General features: G+C 40.2%; 1 protein-coding gene across 15 annotated transcripts in view; it reads right to left on the minus strand.

Annotated features, from left to right (window-relative positions):
* The window catches only part of NPAS3 (neuronal PAS domain protein 3), a 1,129,936-nt gene that overhangs the window by 344,519 nt on the left and 764,297 nt on the right, over window positions 1–21,120 (minus strand). For all 15 annotated transcript variants that reach the window (XM_053282868.1, XM_053282867.1, XM_053282866.1 and 12 more), the window contains one exon: window positions 17,174–17,263. In XM_053282868.1, the coding sequence (XP_053138843.1) occupies window positions 17,174–17,263 (90 nt within the window). The remainder of the gene's footprint in view (window positions 1–17,173; window positions 17,264–21,120) is intronic.

Raw genomic sequence — 21,120 nt, forward strand, 5'->3', positions numbered from 1 at the left:
TAAATGTTTATAATAAAATTATTTTTTAAAAGGAACACATATATATTCCATGAAAATCTTTGTTTGTTCTTGAGGACCGACCTGGGCTTCCTAGGTAATAATAGGCTATCACCTCTTATTAAGCACTGTTATGACATTTTAGTAGTCTTTTCAGTTCACCCCTTTACATTCCATGCATGCTGGCCTGAGCTTTTATTAAACAGCTAAAAAATCTCAATAATTAAATGATTTACTTTTCTGCTGAAGTGAAAAGTTTTTCAAATATTAAAATGGCATGGTCCTCTTGTAACCCACTAATGTCAGTTTTAATTAGCGGCTGTAAAATGCATGTTTTTATTTTGGAATAATTTCTTCTGAATTCAGTCCATTGATCTCACCATGCATCTAAGGTTCAGAGAAGTTCTATAGTTTCCTAATCTGGAAGGATTCTCCATACAGTCATAAAAAGTATGTGAATATATCACAACATATATCCTGAATATCGTCTTCTTGAGCAAGGTGCTCAAGTTGATAGATACTAGGCAGCTCCAAATATCTTCGGATGAAAAGGATTATCTGGGTCCATTCAATTTGGTCACATGTGAGACCCTACTCATTACCCTGGACTTCCCAGTAGCATTCAAAACCATTGACCATGTTATCTTTTTTAGATAAGATGTCTGGGTTGGCGGCTTGGGGCTTCAGTGGTCCAATGCCTACCTGAAGCACCAGTTCTCAACTTGGGACCCAGTTACCCGCGGAGGGGGGAACTACTCCAACATCAATCCTACTGTGCTCTATCAGGCTTTTTAATGTTTGTGAACTACAGCTTACATCCTAACGAAGCACTGATGCAATGGAAGAAGCATCAGGGCTTCTGAAAAGTTAAACTAACTCAGGTACACTGCTGGCTCAGGAGTAGGGACAATTTTGCATGACCAACTTTTCCCAGGAAGCACTTCCCCAGGAAATTCCAGGGGGAAGGGTTAAAGCTCCCCTCCCCTATATAAAGCAGGGGCTATGATGCTATTTCTACATTAAAAACAAGCATGGGACAGATTATCATGTGCAAATATAATCTAGGTTAGGTCTTATTTGGTGGGCTGAACATGTTGCAGTGGGAGAACTAACTCATGATGGATCTGTTCACTCCACATTCCCCACACTGATTTCATTAATTTTATCATAAAGGGTCCAGGATTTGGTGTGAGGGCACACAAAGCAGCAACCTTGCTGAAGCTATGCAGGATTGGGTTTGGTCAGTGCCTGGGTTTGGTCAGTGCCTGTTCCCACAACCCTAAACAGGGTCGGAGGAATGCCCAACTAGGGTAGGATAGCTGTGAATGCTCCCAATCTGCAGTTGTGTGAACTCAAAAAGCAAAGTGGGAGCAGGGGAGAGTGCTCATGTGGGAGGCAGGACTGCGTTTGGCATACATGCCCTACCCAGATTCTGTCTCCAGCATTTTACGGAGGGTGGACAAAAAGCCATCCTAACCAGCTTCCGCCTCCCACATGATCACTCTTCCCTCCTCCTCCCTTGCTTTTTTAGTTCACACAACCACGGATCGGGAACGCACAGCTTTCCTAGCCTGATTGGGCATTCTTCCTACCCTAATGAAGATCATGCCATGTTGTGTTTTAAATCCAGTCTAGTTTGGCCCTCAGCCTCAGTTTTCTAGACGCTTCGCCGAACAGCCTTTGATACCCACCAGTTAGTCCTATTCCTTAGATTGCCACCATCAATAGGCTGAGAGGGGACAGTCCCAACCAGTGTTCCCTCTAACAGAGATGCTCTGAAGTTGTTGACTACAACTCGCAGCATGCCCAGCTGCAATGGCCTTTGGCTGGGGATTGTAGGAGTCGTAGTCAACAACATCTGGGAATTTCTCTTAGAAGGAACACTGGTTCCAACCAATCATGAGTATAGCTGAGCTGCTGGACTTGTCACCCAGCATATGTGTTAAATTCTAAAGAGCAAAAGGGCAGGTGTGGTCATGCTCAGTTATGCAAGAGGCAATTGGCCAAGCCTGTTAGTTTTCTGTAACATTCCTGTTACCCTGAACATTGTTTTTTGGAATCCCTTTCTTTTTTGTTTCTTTGATGCCTGTTTCCTCTGGATTTTTCTTCCCTCTTTTTGGCATCTGTGCAATTTTCTGGTTTTGGTCAGGACATTGACTTCTGTCCTGTGTTGGATGAAGCCTGCCGGAGTCCTCATTGGTATCCATTCCTGCTTTGCCTCAGAATGAAAGTACTCAATAATTACATGGATTTGTTTTGGTTGTCATATGGAACCGGAGGATGGAAGGTATATAAGCACACTGGTGTCTGCTAAGGGGTAGTAGTAGTGGATTCCTTTGTGTTGACTCACTTTCTTTTGGATCTGATCCCCATCCTTCCCTGAAGCTCTTTTCTCTGATCCCTAAAATATGGAGGCTGTTCATGGCTACAGGATGGTGAAAGAAAGGCACTCTGCTCATATTCACAGGCCATATTTCTACAACTGAGCCACATCCCTTGTGAGTCTTGCCTCAGGTTAAATCCCTTTCTTGAATTTATTTCTTTGTGGTGGGGAAGGTTTGTTTGAATTGAAAAAGAGTGGGTTTGGATTGATATGCTTTGTGAGGGATGACTTGGTACTCAGTACATGCTTAAAGGCACTCTCTTTTTCCTTATTGTTAAGCAAAGTTCCAGTGATGATGACTGAGTAGTCTGAGGCTACTAAGGTAACCGGCTACATTTAGCTGTATGGTCCCATGTTTGGTTTGCAGAGAGGCCTCATGTTTGGAAAACACAGAAATTTGTGTTCCATATGAACACACCACCACCACCAATATTAATCTTTAGAGTGCTCAAAGCATATCTGCCAACATGTCCCTATTTTCCCACTCACCTGAATGGGAAAATAGGGACATGTTGGCAGGTATGTCAAAGTGCTTCATACATACTAACTTGTAATTCTTACAAACTACAACCATCAATGCCCCATTAGTTTCAATGGGATAATTAGGCAGGTACTTAAACTTCTTGCACTGAAATCAATGGGAGTATAAAACTGCTTAACTTTTGTGGGACTGTGCCCATAGTTACTGAGAATTCATTTTTAATTATTGTTGCGAATTTTGACCACTCTAAAAAGACATATCCATGATTTTATGAAATAGATGAAAAGATGCAAATTTGGTGTTCTAAAATAAACCAGTTTTAAAATAGTTGAATTCAGTTGCCGTGCTAGTCTACAGAGCCTTCCAACTTATTATTTTAATTGCTGCCCCCTATATTGTTTGGCAATACACTATTTTATGCAATTTCTAATGCCTGATATAAAATTGTTTGTTATAGAAATGAAATGTGAATGTTTCCTTCATTTAAGATGCCTGTGTATTTATTAATTTATTGTTACCTTTTTATACTGCCTCCATTTATTTATTTTATTGTTAGATTTTTATACCACCTTTCATTAAAACAATCTCAATCTCTTAATTTCGTGGATTAAAACAATCCATGTCATGGACACCTATGACATTTATGGAATAGTTCTGTGGCTACAGGAAATAACACGTTTCCTAAACAAACATTCTAGGTCTTATAGTATACATATGTCAAAGCAATGCATCTTTATGAATTTCAGAATATAACTTCACAATAGGCATTTTTTCCCCCTTTGGCTAAAAAACATATTGCTTGTAATGACCATTTTTCAAAAATGTTTTGTCATAAAATATTAACTCCTAAAAAGATGCATCATCATTTTGTTGATATGCTCATCATGTGATATATAAAACCATCCACCTTGATCTGATTATCAGTTTGTCTTACAGGCACAAAGGGTTGGATGCCCATGCAGAAAGCCCGCCATCTGTAAGAACCCCTTTTCCATGAAAAGGATATGACTGCACAGGCATGACTTTGCCTCAATGAATGAGAAAGGCTGTGTGAGAGGAAGTGCAAATGGGCACAGACTTCAGGGCAACTGGCCATTAATCAGCAAGGCAGTCTTGCTCACAAATGGGAATTCCCCATCACCAGTCACAGAAGAGGAAAAACACCCTTTGCGTTTATGGAACTCTGTTGTAAAAACTCTGCACAGTCTCTCTATTCCTGGTGGTGGCACAAGCAAAGCTCTGGATTGCAGCCTTTATGTGAGTCTTGGCAGCTGACATCCTGATAAATTTACTAGAGGAAGTCCTATTGGAATTTAGTAGCCCTTTAGAGTAACTCCTGAGCAGTACTATGGGCATCAGCCACTGCTTTTAACAGATCTTTCTTCCATGTAAGCAGCCTGAGAATGGCAAGACACATTTCTTTAAACTAATTTAAAAACACACACACCACAATTCTATTATCCTGAAGAAACTAATATGTTATTAATACTTCAGTCTTTTCTCTTTGTATTACAAGGAAGTAATATAGAAAAGCAGCTGCAAGGGAAAAGTCCTTAGCAACACCTTATTTTTAACATTCGATGCCTCAAATTATTATAGAAAAGAAAGATAGTTTCCAGCCATCAAATGGAAATGGTAACACTGCCAGGCTGTGTTTTATTACACTAAGAATTTGTACAATTCATTATAACAAGTGACTCCCTTCTGCATAAAGGATTTCAGTGTTTCAGCCTCAATGGCTGGTAAAATATGTTCCAAAGAACAAATAAGGAAGACATGAGTCTCATGTAAAACAATATTCTGATTCTCTTAGCACCTTCAGTCATATGTAGTGTTGCTTCTACAGAACATTTAAACTAATATTTGTGATACTCTATAAACACACAGAAGGAAAATAAGAAAGGGAAATCAGCCACAAGAGGCTAATTTCAACTTGACTAAAAAAGAAGAAGAAGAAGAAGAAGAAGAAAAAATAAGCAACACATCACTGTCCCTTGTGTTTGCACTGGTTACAAACTGACAACCAGTGGATTATTTGAGAGATTTCTAATGTTGGGAATTCAGATGGCATTTACTAGCATAACCTTTCAACTCTGAGCACATCAATAGAAGTAGGCAATGGTTTGAAATATGATTCCTTGCAGATAGCATATCCTCATTCATCTGACTGTGGTGCTCTGTGCTCCATTGCACAAACAGCGGCTCACCCACTTCTGAGAGGACACTAATAAAAAAGGCATCAATTTTCAGCTCTAGTACTACTGTGATCTCTTTATATGTTCGACATCCAACATTAAATTAAAATGCTGTTATAAATCCTACTTTCTGAATCCGGAATGAGTGTTGGGTTTTTGTCGCATGAGACCGCAGCAAATCTTGTCAAAAGCAGGGAAGCACGTCTTGTTCACTCAGAATTAATGTTGTGGATGAAAGAAGGAGGTAAAAGTGGGTGAATATGGTGAATGGTAGGTGGCTACGGCAGTGGGTAATGAGCTTTGGGAGGCATTGGAAGGAGAATAGTGTTTGCTGCATCCAGTTGGTTGTTAATTCATAAATGTGACAAAACAACAACAAACAGTATACAATGATACAAAATGCTAGCTTTAACAGGTGAAGCTCTACAAAAATGAATGCTATATTGAGTGATCTATAAAACCACATGTTTGAGGGGGGCGAGATCCATTAACTCTGGAATGACTTTAAAAGCAAAATGTTTTGTATCACATAGGACCAAAGTAAAGGTTGTTTGCACAGGTACCGATGCAAAATTATGCAAGTATAGACAGTGGCACTCATGTCTTGTGCCACTTGCACTGGAGTTATCTTTACAAGTTCTTGTGGGAGGAAAGGCACATTTTAACTGGGAGAGGGAGAAGATTATTAGGCAACAAATCTGAGTCATGCAACAATGTCAAAATCTTACCTATAATACTGCAAGGAATTCTGGGCATAAGAAAGAACTAAGCCAGATGGCATATTTTTGATATTCAGAAGGCTGTAATGTGCTTTGGAGCTTTTCAGCTGTGCCTGATAACCTCTAATGGCAGGTATCTTTTTCTCCTTTAAAAGCTGTGCTAAACTATACTGAAGGGACAATAATGGTTTCAGCAAAGATACTGTGTTTTCAGATATATTCTCTTGTTTCATTCATTCATAATTATGAAGAAAAGAAACAGGCTTGCCTTTCTGAGGGAGGAGCGGCGGGGGGAGATAGGGAAGGAGGGTGCCTTGAAGAGCAGTTCGATATCTGGATCGAACAGAGGAACTTTTCCCCCCTTAGGATCCTGCCTGGAGAAACCTTGACATGCACAAAGTCAGAACCTAGACAAAGTTGCCCTGGTGAGAACGATAAGGTCACCCGTGGGATTGCTGAGATTATCTCTGTCAAGCACTTGGACAGAATGCAGTCAAATGATGCATCATGCAGTCATTTTCAGGGGGGAAAATCAATTTCTTCACCAGGTCGCTATTTGCTTTTCAAAGTGCCCTTGTAGGCCTTCCACCACCAAGCATTTATCAATTTAAATGTTGTAAATTGATAATGTGCCAGTGTACCTTGTACTGTTTCTGAATTATTTTGATGCTTCTGTTTCCTCAGTGATCCCCAATCCCTCAGTGCATTTATGTTTTAAAAGGGTTTGTCTTTAAAAAAAAATTTAAAAAAATCAACCTCCCTCAACAAAGCACCCTAAAACAATTCTTCATTTTGAATTACATGTAATGTTTAATTATGCAATATTTATTTAATGTTTCTTCTAAATTGAGGTCACATGTCTATAAAAAGCTATCAATACTGGTGGATTAATTTAATGAATACTCATTACTCTGACCAATGGTGTTCAAAATTTACTATGTTGCAAAATGCTGTTGGTTTCTTTTTAGTGCTCTCATTATGAGGCTTTTAAATATATATACGAAATAGAGATCTCTCTGACAAATCTATATTTTTAAATGGGAAATAGATTTGGGGCACACAAAAGGAATGCCAGTGTTGACACTTCCATGAAAATATATTTTAACCAAATACAGGATAACGGTAATGTAGTACCAGACAGACACTAGTCTCAACTTCATTTGCATAAAAAACAGGTGGGGCATAGTCGTTGAAGCCTGGGCTTCCGGAAAGCAAAGGAATTACATGGCAGTTGCAAAGCATCCTTAACCTCCTGTGATTTATTGGCCCTCAGCCAAGTTATCAGGGGAATCTAATTCTTCTTTATTATTCAAATAAACCACATTTGGCACCCTGGTTTCCTTTCAAAATAGCTTCACAAATAGACTGAGTACTGTCATTTATTTGACCTTGTTCTTATGTGCCTTTGCTCTAATTTTATTTGCCATTCTATAGGACAAATATCCAGAAATCCAACATACAAAGCAAGACTGGTTACAACAGCACATAAATATGCCAGTTCATTTCCACCTATTTTGCTTTTAAAAGGACACAGCATAAACAACAACTATCCTTTATTCTCCTTCACCTCTATTAGCTCTTATTATGTGTGCAGCTGTACTGTTCCCTTTTTAGCAGGATCTCTTTTAAAAGGGCCATTTGCAACCCTGGGTAGTTAGAAGCAATGGCAGGAAACATTTTAAGGTGAGGGCTTCACCTTGCCCCCACCTCCAAAGTCCTTTGTTGTTCAATTGAGAATGGACATGAGATCAAAAGATTACTCATTATTCTGACAACTTCCTTTTTTAAAAACATGCCCAAACTTTTAAATTCTGCAAATTTCCCTTTTTCCTGTTAGACATTATTTAGAACAATTATTTAATAAGATAGAAGTTAACTGTCAATTTATTCTCAGGGGCTGGCATTAGGGATGTGTACAAACCTGTTCGGAGGCCCTTTTATGGGCCTCCAAACAGGTTCGAACATCGGTTCAAGGGTTGGAAGGCTTTAAGCGTGGGGGAGAGTGCACTTACCCGCCTTGCTGTGTTTCCCTGATGGTGTTTGCTAAAAACCTGGTATGGCAGGGTGGCAGCGTACCTCCCTGCAGCCCCATCCTCTCCTCAGACTGGAAGTAAACAGAAGTAGCCCGTGCACATGCGCACGTCGGGCTCACTTGCATGCACGGCAGGTTCGCTCGAATGTATGTCGAGTGCATGTGCACACCAATGTGTGCATGTGCACTGGCTACTTCTGCTCACTTCCAGTCTGAGCAGAAGACAGGGCAGCAGGGAGGTATGCTGCTGCTCTGCTGGACTGTTTTTTTAGCGAGTGCCTTTGGGGGAAATGTGGCGGGGGGGGTAAGTGCACCCTCTTCCACTCTTAAAGTTATCACCCCGCCTTCAAACCAGCCCCCGCTGATTCTGTGCACATCCCTACCTGGCATCTAGGCTAGTGTTGCGTAAGTACAATGAGAGAAGTTGCAAGCACTTTAAAAATGTGCGGAGCTGCACAAAAGTTTGGTGCTCCATGACGTTACACAACTGCTAGTGGAAGACCTTCTCTAGGACACATACAATGCTGCACTACAATGTTGTGCAACATATCATGCAAAGCACTGTGCAACTTGTCAACATCTTCAACTAGCTCAGGGTTTCTTAAGCTTGGCCCCCAGATGTTGTTGGACTACAGCTCCCATCATCCTCAGCCACAAAGGCCATGATGATGGGAGTTGTAGTCCAACCACATCTGGGGGCCCAAAGTTAAGAAAACCTGCACTAGCTCAAGCACTAGTCTGGAACAGATGTTCCTTTCTTTGCACGATGTCATTGTGCTATGTCCTTGCACTAGTGCAACAGCATTGCAGCCATACATGCAGCCCTAGTCTGCATGTAGGCCAGGTTCTGTATATAACTGATCCCTATACAGTTCCTCAAATACACAACCAAATTCTATAAATATTTGTTGTTTGTTGTTGTTGTGTGTGCAAAAGCAGGCCTCTTTATAAACCCCTGGGATTGTTTAAACCTATGATTCTGTAACACACTCAACAGATGAATCCAAAGCTAATCAAAAATGGACCAGCAACCAACAGCAATATAATGGATTCACATCTCTATATGTTGGGATGAGCGTTTATGCAAACCAAGGGTGACTCCAGGGAAGGTAAGAGTGGGCAAGCACCCCCTCCAGAAAAGAAGTTGCTCTCACAGCTGCCCCCCATTTCTGTTTCAGATATTTAACATGTGGGACACAGCTTGTCCACCCAGAAATGTACTTTGCCCCTTCTGTGTCCTGCTCATTTTTTCCGCTAGTGCCGCCACATATGTAAACCAAAGCAGGCAATAGCAATGTTCACAGAAGTTCTCGTCAGATGTACATATTCAGGTGTCTATAGACTTGTGCTGCCAAAAGCAGTGTTTTGGGGTTGCACAAAAAGGCACCCATACAATCTAAGCAAACAGGCTAACAGCCTTCAGTGAACTTTTCACTCCACACAGCTCAAGCCACTTGGCATGAGCTGATCATTAGTACAGGCAGAATTTAGCAACATGCCTCCAGGTTAAAGGTTCAAAAGACTAAAAAAGGATATTTTATACTGCTCCTTTATGGAAGAAGACTGATAGTAGACTCATCAAAAGGAAATTGTCATGGGTGAGATACTCCCCATCCAAGAAATACCATTTGGAATTCTCAATATGATGAGAGCATCCCCTCTCATTAGTTTAATGAAAAGGACGGTGAAGATAAGGGTGGAATCGCTCACAGTAAACAACAAATCTGCATCTTTGCACGTGGGATGTCTTTGTTCCAAGATGGCAGGCAAACATAAAGCCATTTTCTCCATACGTTAACATTTGCATAGCTTGCACTTGCCTTTGTCCATAAGGACACACCCACGCTAATCTAGCCCACTTTAAAAATGAATACTTTTGTTCTGCAAGAATCTTCTTACCATACAGTGAGGGATGACAACTTGGTTGAATCATAAACAGCCCCTCTGGCTCAGAGGACTCTGTTTGGACTCTACTCCAGAATGGACTCTCATACAGGTGGGCTGAGGCTGCTGCCCCTCACCCCTCTTCCCCGCTCTCTACTCCAAAGGAAGCACCAGACTGCCCTTCGCACAACAAACGTGCCTGGAAAGGACATGTAATATTAATGCCTCCAGCCATCTCTAGGAGCTTATTCACCTCTTTCCCTGCCTTCCTCCCCACTCTCCAGGCATTTTTCATTATTAATAAACCTCTAAGTAGATTATCCTTTTTAGAAACGCTAGTCAAGTTACTGACCTTCTTAACTAAACTCTTTTGCCTTGTAACTACCAGTTTTACCCTGAATAAAACTTTGAAACTATAAGTACGCCTCCTCATTCTTCCCCACACACCAGACTTTCTTAAAATTGATACTGCCAGAACTGCACTCTGATTTGAGTTAATTTCACCACATAAGCAAAACACATAGCTGAAGCTTCTAGCCAGTGCTTTGGTGCAGTTTTGGTAACACATGCATGAATTTTTGTGTGAAAAATTGCACATATATTCATTTAAAAGTGAACCTGGGTACAGACCTTCTAAAATGCAGGTACAGTTGTGAAACGTATTGATGTATGTTCAACATAATGCATATACCGGTATATGCATCCACATCTGTTAATGCATACACTGTACCTTGAACATAATGTGTGACTATGACTAGATGTATCTGGTCTGCCTCATTTTCTTCTTGGTTCATGTAGCTTTGGAATGGCACTGTCTTGAGACTCACCCACTTGTCGGTTGTTTGGGGGAATGAAAAAGGGACTAACACTGAAGTAAGCAACTGAAGTATTCCTATCGCAAGAGTTGACATTCTTTACATAGAAACACAAAAGAATCAGCACATGTGTATTTGCCTGGACTTGGATTCAGAAAAGTGTAAACATATCCAGTGTCCACTATTTTGGTTGTTCTGCTGCAGCCATAAATGCATTGGCTGGTTGACACATGCATATCCATCGCTTGGTGACTGCAATATCAAGTGGTTTGAATATGTTAGTCAATCATTACAGATCTAATACCACAGACAAAACTTCCATGGCATCAAGCAGATTTCCACCATATTTTCAACGGAGTCAGTCCATATATTCAACTACCAGTCACAAAGTGATGTGAAACCAATGGTCATGTACGTTTATCAAACCTTTGATACTAACAACACAAGTGGGTGGCTAAAGCATCCTAAAATTCTTGTCAGAATCCTGTTTGCAGCCAATGAATTTTGATCATGGCTGGGATCCAGAGGGTCCCTTCCACAAGCAGAAGACACTTGTACTCACTCAACGTCTCCTCATTTCTGTCAGTTCTCCCTTCCTGTTGCAGCCCCCTGCACTACATCACACATGCTCTGAAGGAGCTGCAATGGGAGAGGGAATCCTGTAGAAATGGAGAGGTCATAGCAAGTGGAGTAGTCAGGAAATACCTTGTTCATGGGTATCATCCACACACCAAATATGAATCACAAGAGTGTACAGTCTCCTAGCCTGCTACTAAGCAACTGAGCTCTCCCATGGAGGCTTGCCAAAACAGAAAGCTGTCCACATTTGAAAACAAAGAACAACAGGGAAATCTATGTTCTGTACCAGATACAGTCAAGACTAGGAGATACAAAATTAAAGCAGAATGGAAGAAGATAAAAGTAAGGTCAGGAATGGTCAGCAGCAGTAAGCTCAGATCGGGTCAACTGGAAGGTATGCAATGTGTAAGACATTTCAGTTGGTGTGTGTGCGCGTGCACGGCAGATTTGGCATTTGTGCCAGGAATGTGCACACATATGCGTCTTATGCAACACTTTTTGAATTTCTGACTCTTGGAATGGAGATGCTATAATGTAATTGAACCATTTTTATACAGGCATGAAGTGCAGCATAAATTGAAGATTTATTGTAGCTGCCAGGGTCATTTAAAAAAAAAAAAAAAGCAACTGGCCTTTTCTCTGTGTCCATAATATAGTACAAAGAAGTTGCAGAAGTTTGACTGAAGACTTTAATGCATTTGTTATGTTTATTCTGGAGTTAACAGAAGAGTGCTTGAACTTGGGTCCTCATCCTAGTAATGCTGTGTGGTTTTAACGCTGAAGCTAGCTCATTTAATCTGCCTTTTAAGCAAAGCATTTACTTTTGTTTTCTCCATTTCCATGCCTTTTCATAGTAGGTTTTAGGAGAAAATGTTCCAGACACAAACCAGTCTCTGTTTCCAAAATTTTAATGTTGAACATGGTGATTGTTTTGTTTCACACACTCATCACAATGTGTTTTATGATCAACACTCTCATACTATATATCTCCAGAATGAATATTTCTGATTTATTTCACATTCCTTTTGCATGTCACAGTCCATTTCCAAAAGCCTGGATTTTAAGGTTCACAATAAAAATGTGAACTTTCACCCATCCCTTCCCTTCACCCATACAGCTTTAAGACTGAATGCCGACTTCATAATACATTCACTAAGTGAGCAAGAAATACAACAAAGCTAAGGGATGCTGTAACCTTTCTCTCTCTCTCTCTCTCACACACACACACACACACTCATATAAATGTATCCTCAAGTCATCACTATCAGGAAGAGAAGCCCAACATTATTGAATGTTTAAACTCTCAAAGTGCCACAAGGTTTATTCAACACAAATGCAACCTCTGCCAGCTAATGGCAGGAACCCAGCAATGTTTATCTGATAGCAATGGATAGAACATAAAGAATTGGAAGCAAGATATCTCATGTGTCCCTATCCCATTAATGCTTGTTCCTGGCACCTTTATCACAAACTTGCATCCAACAACATAACAACCTACTACAATGGCTTCCACACTTTGAACAATTGTGAGATCATCACAGTGAAACATTAGCATTTCCTTTCTAGAAGAAGAATTGTTTGCATAGCTATTTCTGCTGCTTCTCTGTGCAGTAAATAAAGCTTTTGAATGCTTAATTTAGTGTGAATGATTGCAGTTTCTCTTCTGCCACGGTTAGTGATGCATCTGGAAAATACCATAGCCATTCTCTAGCTACTGAAAGGATATGCGGATTGGTAATCTTCAGATGTGGGAGAAAGCAAAGCATCATGTGTGTTGTAGTTCTATAAATCAATCTTTATTTTTTAAAAATATTTTTACCTGCTTTTCTTTTCCAAACTCTTTTTAAAAGAGAATGCTGACTAATGTGTAGAGTGATATGGCAAAACATTCTAATATAAAATGTTATACACATAATGGGCTGGTTCAATTAATTTTGGTAATAGATATCAAAATTTAATTGTGGTAACAGAACCAAAATTAAACCTTGGCTAAGAACCTTGGGCGCTCCCATTCCCCTTTCTGTGAGAGCTTCAGAAGAATTATCCTACTGGTTGTGGTTAGAAACAAGCCAGGGTCAGTCGTACTGCCGAAACCAACCAACCTTGGCTTATTCTAATCAGAATAAACCATGAAATGAACTCAAGGTTTGAAATTGGGTTCGAATATTGGCTTAGATTAAGATCTCTGATTAGGATAATCCAAGACTGGTCATTTCAGCCTTAATGCCTGGTCCTGGTTTGTTTCCAACTACATCTAGAAACAGAATGCTTCCAAGGCTCATACACAAAGGGGAGTGAGAAGTGCACACTCCTGAGCGTGAACCCAAGATTTAATTTTAATTCCGCACAACATCTGAACTATCCCAATGTGAATGTTCAAAGTGTTATTAACACGAGGCTCTTGGATTACCAGCTATTTCAGGATGATTTGAGATTAGTCTCCCCCCACCCCACCCATGGTAATGGGGGTTTGGATGGTCTGCACTCAGAGACTGATGGATCCAATTGGTTTTCTGATTATTCTGGGGCATTTTTCCTGCCAGCATGGCTGGCAGTTCTGTCAGTACACTGGTCAATCTGTGGAATGCAGAGATGGCCTGGATGGCAGACATGATCACTTCTAAGTGCCTTCTTTCTGCTCTCAGAGCTCATATAGCATCTCATTCCTAGGAGATGAGGACTGTGAAGCAGTGACAATGACTACAGTATCAGTAGAGGACATCAAATCAAACACGAGCTAGAACCCATCATAGAATCTACTCTATGGCAAAGACTGCAACAAAAAGGTCTTACTTCTCCATCAGCTTTGCATATTTATCCAACAGAACTGCTTTGGGTGGTGAGCAACTATTTACAGCCAGGCCCATAGAGAGATTTGGTAGCTCTTAGTTGGTGTGACTATCTTCAGTTTACTAAATACTTTGTAGACAAAATTGCTCTTTTACACCACAGAATAGACTCCAGTAATCCAATAGTAGCTAAAAGGGCTCTGAGATAACATTCTTGTTAGGTTTTTTATGGATACTATTTAAATTATTTTATCCCAGGATGTGGATAGAATTCTCAGATTTGTGTGACCAAACACCTAGATGTTCAACCCTTGTACAGCCTAGCAAGTGAAAATGCCAGGTCTGGGCTTGCTATTTGGGTGGATAAGGTTGTGAATGCTTCACTGAGAGAGAGAGTCACGTTATAAGGGCTTTCAAGGAGACAGTTGTGTGGCCTTTGTTCAAAAGGTCATTTTTTAATCCCTCCAGTTACAGTAATTTCCATTTAGTTTTCCATACATGACTCTTGGGCAAGGGGCTCAAGTGTGTGGTTTTTCTGAATGACAAGTATTTAGGACCAATTCCATTCTGGTATTTGACCTGGGTTTGGAACAGAAACCATCTTGATCTGACTAGAGATATCCAAATATCCTACATGAAGTTCTGGCAGTGAGTGTGACACTTAACCTCTCATCGCTGCCATACCCATCAGACCATATTGTGACCCTAACCCCGGCCTAAGCTGCAAAAAGTGCATTTATGGGGATTGAAACTGACTAATCTCAAGACAAAGTATGAAGGAAGCCCTTTGTCATACCCACTCCTAGTAGTAAATGTTAAGATCTTACTTTGAGATTTTAGCTCCTGGCTAAGATGAAACAGATAAGGGGCTTTGAGATTTTGCATGGAGAGCAGTGAGTTTCAGTGTTGATTCCTGTGCCAGTTGCTTTGGCAGGCTGTGTACTCTCCCCTCTTGTGTACTGAAGTGCATGCACATCATCCAGCCTTTCAATAAGAAGGGGAAAGCATCATTACTGACCCCATTGCAGCACACTATTTCAGATCCATTACATCTGAACTGGATGTTACATTATTGCCCTTTGATTGTGACTGCACCAGGACGACTATGTCCCCAAAAGCTAAAATGAAGTAAGGACACATTTTGAAATCATCACATCTGGACATGTCCTTTAAAAACCTCTAAATGGTTTACAGTGTTTTATACGGAATCAACCCATCACAAACACAGCGTGTTAATTTAGTCCTTTTCTCTTTTTAAAAACTTCTGTACTTTCCTAGGATAGGCCAATTGAAAGCAGAGTATTTTAGTTCAGGAAGCAGACTTGACTCATACTGATAAGGTCCACCAGTTTTTTGTTATCGTATATTTTTCACTATAGTGCAATCAAAGTGATGTTGATTACCACACATTGAGTAGTGTGCTGGGTCCAGTTCAACATATAAAAGCAGAATCCTACCCTCCAAATCTAGACATTGAAAGATGAAATGTAATGTTTCAGTCTAATAATGTCTGACTACTGAAGTGGCAGCTCAGTATAGAAGCATACTTTAAAAAGGACTAGTACAGGGTTAAAGCCAACTTTTTTTTCTTGAACAGATGATATTTCAGATGGCCGCACTATTCCAGATGCATCAATTTCCTTGAAAATCGAATCCATATATGTGCATATGCTGTGCTGGCAGGAGGACTGCCTGAAATGGCCCCAGCCCAAGAGCTAATATTCTTTTGGCCAGAATAATGCAATTATTATTTTCCTAGCTATCAGTCTAAGCATACAGAGCCATCTGTTATGCAAAGCAAACATACACATCTCAATTACAGAAAATGCAGTTGCCTTGACAGAATTTGGATTACACCACTAACCAGGGCTGTAAAATTTGTTTTAAGCTAGTGTGTAATGGATGCCTTTCAGGAGTTCCCTAATTGGCATTTACCTGTTTCAACTAATTATTCATCCCCCTTCTTTGATGGTTTATTAAACTTTGTTGGACGCTATGCATTAAACAGATTACTATAAGACAATAATAAACATTAGAGTTCCTTTAAAAAAAAAAAAACCCAAATGCATGGTTTTTCAAAATATTAGACTTCTGATACTGATTTCCAAACATTCCAACAGGGATTAAAGCTTATTACAAAACTAGGAACTTCAGTGACATACAAGAATACATACAGTTTCATGCCTAAACCTTTTAGTTTTTTCTAAATAATTTAATATAAACCAATATAAATTGCTATATAATATAAATATAAACACTATAAATATCTAACTAATGCACATACCATAGATCATGCCTTTCTTTGGTGAGTTAATTACAATTATTCTATTGTCTTTATGCATATGTTTTCTTTTTTATGCTACTACTCAGATACTCTTTTTCAATACTTCAGAATAGTGTTTTCAGTTTAGTTTAGGCAGAGCCAAATCACAAAGTTCTTAAAAGTTCAAGCCCTGAGTTATGCCTCCTAACAATCATGGCCATACAACCAACACACTTAATATGAGTTCCCTTTCCAAACAAGAGATTCAAGCATTATCACAACTTTTGTGTTCCTCAAGGATGGCTGTACTAGAGGAAGAATATTCTACTTTGCAAATCAGCATGCAAAAAGACTTCAAGTGTTCCCAAAACTGTCTATGGATGGGTCTGGTATAATTGGGTAGCAAATGCTACCGAAAGCTGAACCATTCATGATATATGACAAGTAATTCTCTCCTTTCCCTATAATTTTAGATTTTTAAAAATGTTGGTAATTAAATTCCAGTAATTAAATAAAACTGTTTTATAAACATGTCCTCTGCAGATTTAGGGAACATTTGTGAAAGCTGCAGAATATGTCCTTGTTGAAACTCTCTCTGCAAGTCATTTTAATGGTCTTTTTCAGCATTTCTTGACTCCAAATGACTCCCTGTCATTGTGTCAGCTCCCAGGATAATGCAGGGTACTCCATAAACATCCAGTAATAGGACACAAGGGAAGTACTATTAGTGTGTCCCTTTCCTACCAGGTACTGAGGTTTAAAGTTCAAAACAACTGAGAAAAGAAACTTCATTTGTTCTCAATAAATTAATAATGATCCTTTGTGGGATAAAAAGTTTTCAAGCTCAGGATTTTATTTCATTTTACATCTGAACATTCGACACTAACTCTCACTTTTCAATTATTTTTAGGATGAATGAGACACTGCCATTAAATGATAGTTTCAATAACATGCAAAATGCTGCAAAACAGGTTATTGCTTTAGAAACAATGAGCACTAGAGTGGAATGGCTCACACCATTACATTTTCTACTTACTTGGGATAGGCCTAGATAGATAGAGACTGTTTCCGAAATGTATAAAAATTTTCCCTCTTGGTTTAGTGCAAATACAAATCCATCCAGGGACTGCAAAGTAAGGAGAAAAGTGAAAAGTTTATTATATAGTGATATATTTTACCAACAGATAAAGCACAGGCAACATACACTATTCTTGTTATTGGAATACAAGAAATTAACAGATATTACCATTCTTTCACAATTTATTTTTGTTCATCAAAGAAATGAAACATTTCCTTGCAGAAAAATAGAGAAGAGAACCAGTGTGGATTGTAGTAATTTGCTAATTAAGAGAGGATTACAGCCACCACTTCATTCACAAATGCACCAGTGCACTTTTTGTCTGAGTGCAAACAAAACCAATCAACAGATTACTGTCAAATATGTTCACATTTGGAGACCATAGAAATCTTGTGAATTTAATCCCTTCAATGTCAACTTGTATGCTTAAATTATGTTCTGGCAGGTGTAAGCCTTTAGATGTGGTTTCCAGATTTTTTTTTTTTAAGGATATGTGCTATTGTTATAGAGTATATATACATTAATAAAAGCCACTGGAAGTATCTTCAATTAACAAACAAAAGGTCTTATTGCTAAATGAGACAGCACAGCACAAAAAAGATTGTATATCCATATCCTCCCACATGACAAATATTCACATGTACTTTATTTTGTCATGAAGTATATTCTCCAATTGGTAGAACATAACTCATAACTTGGTGAAACCTTCCCCACATCTTGATGTAGGACAGGTTTGGTAAAAATGATCCCTCCCCCCCAAAAATACATTATTTTATTTTATTTCTGAGCCCATTCCAAAGTTTATGCCCTTTCAAATGACATTTTTAAGCACTGTCCCCTTGCGAGCTTCTGAATCTCCTCCATAGTCTAGAACTGTCATCTGCCACCCCTTTTCTTTTCCCAAAATGTATCCAACAGAGGTAACAATGTGGGACTTGTGATGGAGATTCTTCTCACCAATCTCCATCATGATCTTGTACCAAGACTCTTACAGCATTACAGGTGCCAGGATTCCTGAGAAATGTAGTTCTTCGGGCTCCTGAACACAGGAACACAGTTGCATGAGTACACAGTGGTGGTGTTCCAAGTAGTTTTAAGGGCTCTTCTCACCTTACTAGGGGCATCAGGAGCCTTGGGAACTAGAGATTCACAAGGATAATAAGAAAAGCCCTGCTGGATCAGGCCCAGGGCCTATCTAGTCCAGCATCCTGTTTTAAACAGTGTTCCACCAGATGCCGCTGGAAGTTTGCAGGCAGGAGTTGAGGGCATGCCCTCCCTCCTGCTGTTACTCCCCTGAAACTGGTACTCAGAGGCATCCTGCCTCTGAGGCTTGGTGGACAATAGCCCTCCGACTAGTAGCCATTGATAGACCTCTCGTCCATGAAGTTATCCAAACCCCTCTTAAAGCCATCCAGGTTGTTGGCTGTCACCAAGATAGAGAACAAAAGAAAAGGGGAGACAGAGAAAAAGAAAGGGGAAGCAGCAGCAGCAACACTGTTTCTTTACTGAAATGAACAGAACCAATATATATTTAGGGAAAAAACAATATCTTCAGTAATTTCATTTTGTTTCAAACATCAAGAAGGTTTTAAAATGATTTGATTGCTTTGTGGCTTTATTAATTTTTTACACGCTGATGGTGAGAGTGGGGTTTTGGCCAGTATTCACTGTTCTTTGATGCTGGACATAGGATCCCTCTTTTTTAAAAGTCTGCGTTCCCTCAAAGAAGGAGCCAGTGATTGGAAAACAAACAATAAAGTTGCCACATTAAGAAAAGTTCTTCAATTTATATTTATGAATTAATAAAAATGTAAATCTGCAAAGATGTTACTCAAACAAAAATATTTATGCTACGCAATAGTTTATCTTGAAAATTATAATGATTTCCCCCCAGACAATTAGCACAGGAATCGTGAATACTGACATCATGAATACTGGTGAACAATTTCAAGTGGTGGGGTTTAAATCTGACCAAAACTAAGAACCCACTCAAAGTGTTTTTTTAGATTTTGGAAGCAATCCACTAAGAACTACTGTCATGTAAACCTGATTATTCAACTCATAATGTGTCCCATTCCTATGGAATGGAACCTCTGGACCTATGGAATGGAATCCGCTGTATTTTCAGCTGAAAACACAACAGACTGCATAGCAGTAAATCTTGATGGGCAGCACCTTTAAACTGAAACCCTTACTCTCATATACTATATACTATAGTAACACAAGGTTCCTGTTGCCCTTGGTTCTATTCCCTTTCCTTGTGGACTTGTGGAGTAGGAAATCGGGCAATACTTCTCACCACGATTACTGTCTTCCAGCAGACACACACACACCCTTTCAATTTGGAAAAAATGTATTGGATTGGATGATGAGTATGAATGAATGGATGCATTGCACAAATGCATATATTAAAGAACAAAACTGGCTGCAACGCAAAGAGAAGAAAACAAATATGTGTGGCGAACATACACAAAGTTTTGTTCCTGGATGGTCTGTTACAGATGCACCTCATGAGAATACAGAGGAATTGGCCATGTTCCTTGCAGTAGTGACTAGTGAGTGCAGCACCGGGGTGGGGTGGGGTGGCGAGGCGAGAGGCATCTTTAAAATAAATTAACAGTTGCTTACCAATGTTAGGGAAGCACCTGCAAGCTACCTCAAGGAGCTACACTCCACCTGAGATTCCGTGTGGGAATTCCTAAGACGACCTTTGTTTGGGGGCAAAGGGACCTAGCTGTACGAAACACAGAACTCGCATATTTGGTAGTCAAGACAGCTACTCAAAGATGGTTTTAAGGGATAAAAAGTATAAGTCACCGTATACCATAGCCTCAAGTGACTTGCACATTAAATTAAGACAATATAGGAGACCATGAGACTATTCTCAGGTCGTGGGAACCAACGGGAGCCGCGTGGCTCCCAGCAGTTAGCCCGCTTAAGTTTCCCCCCTTAAACGAGGTTAGTGAAGCAAGCGCTCCACTGACCCTGATTTGGCGATCGTGAGTCGCCCCAGTGTGGCTCTGCTCTGTGGCAACGTACGAGGAGATCCCTGACTGAGAGGCTCCAACAAGCCTCCTGGCCTCGGAGTTCTCCCCAGAATGCCTCGTAAATTCGCACGGGGTGTTCTGGGACTTCCAGGGGCTGGGCGGTCTCTGATCCCTGCCACCCCTAGCAGCTCTGTGACGGAGCCAGTAGTCATGTGGGCGGCTGATCCGGCCACGCAGGGTGAGCTTCCTGCTCATCTGCTGGGAAAGCAGGCTAAGCCTGCTCTCCCTGCAGAGCCCGTTCTTGCCTACAACTGTGAGTAGAGAAACCATGAATAAAGAAACTTTACCCCATGGGAATCCAGGGGCTCGGTTCCTGACCCCCGCAAAAAGGCCAAAGAATGGGGTGTGTGTGTGTGCAGAAATAAGAGGAATACAGCACTGTACCTTGCTCTCCAGGTCTGCAGAAATTCCTCCCCAACCCCAAACGGTGGATAGGTGAAAACCACCTACTATATTATCCACGGATAATGAAACCAAGTCTCTAAGACCCAACTGCAGATATGCAAAACCACGACCCACAAATCTGCGGATAAGAAGGGCCTCTTGTATAAAAGAAAGAGTCCATGTCGAATTGAGAGGCTTAAGCGTAGAGCACAATTTTTGAAGGCTCTTTTAAAAGGCATATCATGGTAAGAAAAAACAGAGATGACCTTCAATGGGAGGATGAGTGGCGAAAAATTTCATGTTTGATACAAAATCGGAAATAAGCTCCATGAGGAGGTCTACGTGAATATTCCTATGTGGAGATGTTTGTGCATATTCCCTATGAGAAGACATGCTGCAATTACTGCCATATATTTTGTGAGTGTTATCAGTGCTGCAGAGAGACTGAAAGATAAAATAAAGTATTGGAAGCAA

The sequence above is a fragment of the Hemicordylus capensis genome, chromosome 1, assembly GCF_027244095.1.
Source record: "Hemicordylus capensis ecotype Gifberg chromosome 1, rHemCap1.1.pri, whole genome shotgun sequence".
NCBI lineage: Eukaryota > Metazoa > Chordata > Lepidosauria > Squamata > Cordylidae > Hemicordylus > Hemicordylus capensis.